General features: G+C 36.2%; 1 protein-coding gene across 1 annotated transcript; it reads right to left on the bottom strand.

Moving 5' to 3' along the window:
- Nucleotides 1-737: 737 nt before the first annotated feature.
- Nucleotides 738-3,190, bottom strand: HELRODRAFT_174775 (hypothetical protein; the record flags this gene model as incomplete). Its single annotated transcript, XM_009022217.1, has 3 exons — nucleotides 738-779; nucleotides 2,121-2,271; nucleotides 2,802-3,190. The coding sequence occupies 3 exons, from the start codon at nucleotides 3,188-3,190 to the stop codon at nucleotides 738-740; spliced, it is 582 nt and encodes a 193-aa protein (XP_009020465.1).
- Between the last annotated feature and the right edge of the window lie 1,677 nt (nucleotides 3,191-4,867).

Genomic DNA, 4,867 nt, shown 5'->3' with positions numbered 1-4,867 from the left:
TGATGATGATGACGATGATGATGAAGACGATGATGACGACGATGATGATGAAAACGATCATGACAAACAAATATTTATTTATTCATTTATAAAGCAATGAAAAGTTATTTAATTTATTTTCCTTCGCAATTTGCAGCCATAGATTTAAAGAAGGTTTCTTCTATCTTCTTTAAAAACGGTTTTCAAGTTTTCAATTATTATTTCTCTCTCTCTCCCTCTCTCTCTCTTTCTCTATATCTCTCTGTCTCTTTCTCTCTCTCTTTCTCAATAACCAATAACAATAATAATAATAACAAAAGCAATAGTTGAAAGAACTACTTTATATATATATATATATAAAGTTGTTAAATAAATAAATAAATATATATATAATATATATTCTTTATATATATATATATATATATATATATATATATATATATATATATATATATATATATATATTCATGTATTCATTCATTTGTTTATTTGTTCATTCATCAGTCAGGCGGTCCATCCATCAATCCATTCTGAATCCATCCAATCAAACAGCTCTTATTCAGCGCGTCAAGAAAATAAATTATCTTAAATCTTCTCCATCCACATTTGCTCTTTTTCAGGAAAGTCCGTCGCGAACATTAATTATTCCAGGAAAGACCGTCCAACGACGCCTACATTAAACGCCTAAGTCTACGGACGTGCAGTTTATTTTCTAATTATAAAAAAGAATAATATCGATAATAATTCTTTGTTGCTCTTCAGCATTTGGCCAACGTAAATTTTTCGTCTATTGTCGAATGCTGACGTCATTTCGTTGTTGTTGTCATTGTTATTATTATTATTATTATCATTATTATTATTATCATTATAATTATTATTATTATTTGTAGTAGTGTTATTAACTATATTGTTATCAGGCCATCTCCAATGTTTCTATGCTATCATTTTAATTCCTTCTAACCTCAAAATCAACACCGTCACTGACCATATGCAACCATCATAACAGCAACAACAACAATAATAATAATAATGAATAATAATAATAATAATAATGAATAATAGTAATAATAATAATAGTGGCGATCGCCATCACCATCATCATCATCGTCTGCGTCAGCATCAAAATGATGAATCGTGTAATGCGTTATTCGCTTTGCTGCATTTCTATATTGAAAAAAAAGTTAAACACGGCTGTGAGATGCTGCCACAAGAATGAGGTGGAGCGAATGAAGGAGGATAGAGGAGTTAGAAATAATGAAAGAGAGAGAGAGAGAGAGAATAAAGAATGAAAGAGAGAGAGAGAGAGAGAGAGAGAGAGAGTATAGGAGAGAGGGAGCAAATATGACAGAAACACATCAAATTAAAAAACAAAAAAGACAGAGTGAGAAAGATAAAATAATTGATAAAATTTGATAAAAATCTATCTAATATAAAAACGAGAGAGAGAGAGAGAGAGAGAGAAAGAAAGAGAGATAAGGAAGAAGAAATTAAATGAGAAAAGTGGAGATACATTTAATGAAGAAACGAACGAGAGAGAGAGAGAAAGAGAGAGAGAGAGAGAGAGAGAGAGAGAGAGAATTCATATGCACATGTAGCCAGGATGAAATGAAAAATGCTACACGGAATTCAGATAAAGAGAGTGCGAAAGTGTGGTAGAGAGAAAAATGAAAAAAAATCCTGAGAAAGAAAGCGTCAGTAAAAGGAATGTATATCTAAAGTGACATACATACATTCATACATACATACAAACATACAAACAAACCTTCCCTTGGCTACCACTCTTGGGTACAGCAGGGTGATCCCCTTGGTCCTTTGCTGTTCGCACTAACTCTTCATCCACTCTTAGAGAAAGCTTCGTCCACTTTCGTTTGCGCTTATCTGGATGATATCAGCATTGCTTCGGACGGCCCAACTCTGGCCGATAGCTACGAATATTTGAAGCATAACTCCGCTGCAATTGGTTTAGAGCTAAACATTAAAAAATGCGAACTTCACTGCCAAAGTTTATTTCAGGTGCCACATGCGCTGGCTGGAATACCCAGAGTTGGTGCATCAGAACTGAGTTTTTTAGGCACACCCTTGGTCGAGGGCGATTATCAAATAAAGTTTTTTGACTAAAAGCTCTCTGAGCTTAAATTCACCCTGGGTCGTGTTTCCTGTCTTTCGGCCCATGATGCCTTGACTATTATTTGCAATGCCCTCAGTTTGCCCATATTGATGTACTTCCTGCGTACATCCAAACACATTGACCCTTCTAAATTGGGCGAATTTGACGGAGCCCTGCGCACCGCCCTGTCGTCGATTTGCAATGTTCAAGTGACCGACAGTGGTTGGTCCCAGGCTCAGCTGCCGGTGCGATTTGGTGGGCTGGGGTTGCTTAGCGTGGTTCAGCTGGCTCCCGTTGTTTATAATTCTTCTGCCGCTGCCACTCTTGACCTGCAGTCTTCCCTGCTTCACCGGTTTTTTCGTTGCCGCGACTTTCTTCCCCCAGTGTCCGCCCCGGGGGACCGTACGCACGTCCAAATTTTGAACGAAGAATATAAAAAAATCTTTCAAAATTTGTTGTCTTCATGCGGCGACGACTTTTCCACCGCTCGTTTGTTGGCCATGTCCAGCGTTGCCAGCTGTGGGTGGTTGAGATCGTGGCCCAACACCTCTGTGGGCACCAGGCTTGACGACGAGTCTGTGAGATTTGCCATTGGCTTCAGACTTGGCCTGGTCATTCAGAATAAATACACGTGCCGATGTGGCGCAGGGGCGGACGAGTTTAGGCACCACGGTTTGGGGGCCGTCAACTACGTCACTCAGCGCTAAACAAATACATTTGTCGGCTCTTCTCCAAGGCTTCAATCCCGGTTCTCAAGGAACCATTCGGCATTTCTGCGCATGATGGTAGGCGCCCGGACGGATGCACACTAATACCTTGAAGAGCCGGCAGATGTTTGGCGTGGGATGTTACGGTCCCTGGCACCCTCGCCGAACGATACGTAAACCTGACAAGTAAAAAATACGGTTTGGCCGCGGCCAGGGCAGCGGACGAGAAAATGAAAAAATATGGGAACGCCCTCCCCTCGATGGAATTCTTGCCAATATGTATCGAGGTTCTCAGCCCGATGGACCCCAACACCCTTAAATTTCTTAAGGCAATATGTAAAATGATCAGCATCAGATCAGATGACAGCAGGGAACTGTTTTTCGCAACTAACCACATTTCGTGCTTGTTGCAGCGGTTCCTGCGTGTCTGTGTGCTTGAAAATATCCAACTGAATGCCGACATGTGCAATTAACGACAAATCAAAGTGTTAATCCATTTGTTACTTGATGTTTGACGGTTCAGTGTCACTCATAATGTTTTGGTTTTAACATGCATACATACATTCTGGTGTCATTCGTCAATGATTTGGTTTTAACATACATGCATACATACATACATACATACATACATACATACATACATACATACATACATACATACATACATACATACATACATACATACATACATACATACATACATACATACATACATACATACATACATACATACATACATACATACATACATACATACATACATACATACATACATACATACATACATACATACATACATACATACATACCCAATATTGAAAAAATACATACATGCATACATACACATGACGTATATATTGTATGTATCTACAATCGTAGTCTGAAATACAGACTATCATCCAAACTTTTGTCAAAAAAATGATAACAAATACTCTCAATCCCATGTGAAAAGTGTTGATAATATATAATTATAATATAATGCAATTGAATAAATAACTATCGTAATTACACAAACTAGTAATGTAATTGATTATTAAATTAGTATCATAATTACAGAAACTAGCATTACTATTACAAATATCTGCATGGTAAAGACTTAATCGATTATTCGGCCACTAAATGGATTATAAATTAAGTTACTTCATTGCTTAATATTGTTGTTAAAATTTATTTCTTCTTCTACGTTAATGTTTAATTAGGCGTACCTTTGTAGTATTTTTTTACGTTCCATAAGAGAGTAAGTTGAAATGTATGTGTTTCATTCATTCGTTCATTTATTCATTCTATCGTACATTCTATCGTACATTCATTCATTCATTCATTCGTTCGTTCGATCGTTCTTTCGTTCATTCATTCATTCACTCACTCCTTTTTTCGTCCATTCGTCTAATCAATCGATAAACAGTAAAATATAAAATAGAGCTTAAATTACACTACTGTTACTACAACTACTTTTACTACAACTACTGCTGCTGCTGATACTACTACTATAACTACTGCTACCACTACTACTACTACTAAAACTACTACTACTACCCCTACTATTAATAGCAATAACAATAATAATAATAATGACGTCATCATCGTCAATAATAAATGTTAATGCTATTTAATGTTGATGAGACATTAACTGTGTACTAGTGCTGATTGTTATTGCTGTTATTATTATAATTATTATTACTGTTATTGTAGTAGTAGTAGTAGTAGTAGTAGTATTAGTAGTAGTATTGGTATTATTATTATTAGTAGTAGTAGTAATGACGTCATCATCGTAGTAGTAGTAGTAGTAGTAGTTGTTGTTCTTTGTTTGTTTTTATTATTTACACTGTCAATAGTGGTGGCGATGGAAAAATTTAATTTAAAATAATTTTCCTGCTTAGTACAAGAACTCATTGTTTCTTGGCCACACACACACACACACACACACACACACACAACACACGCACACAACACACGCACACACACACTCATATTTATACAGTTGAGTGTCTTTGTTGTTGATGTAGTTGTTGTTGTTGTTTGTTGATGTTGTTGTTTGTGTTGATGTTGTTGTTGGTGTTGTTGTTGATGTTGC

The sequence above is a fragment of the Helobdella robusta genome (genome assembly GCF_000326865.2).
Source record: "Helobdella robusta unplaced genomic scaffold HELROscaffold_31, whole genome shotgun sequence".
Taxonomy (NCBI): Eukaryota; Metazoa; Annelida; class Clitellata; order Rhynchobdellida; family Glossiphoniidae; genus Helobdella; species Helobdella robusta.
Note: the sequence above shows the minus strand (reverse complement) of the source record. Positions and strands in the feature narration are given on the sequence as shown.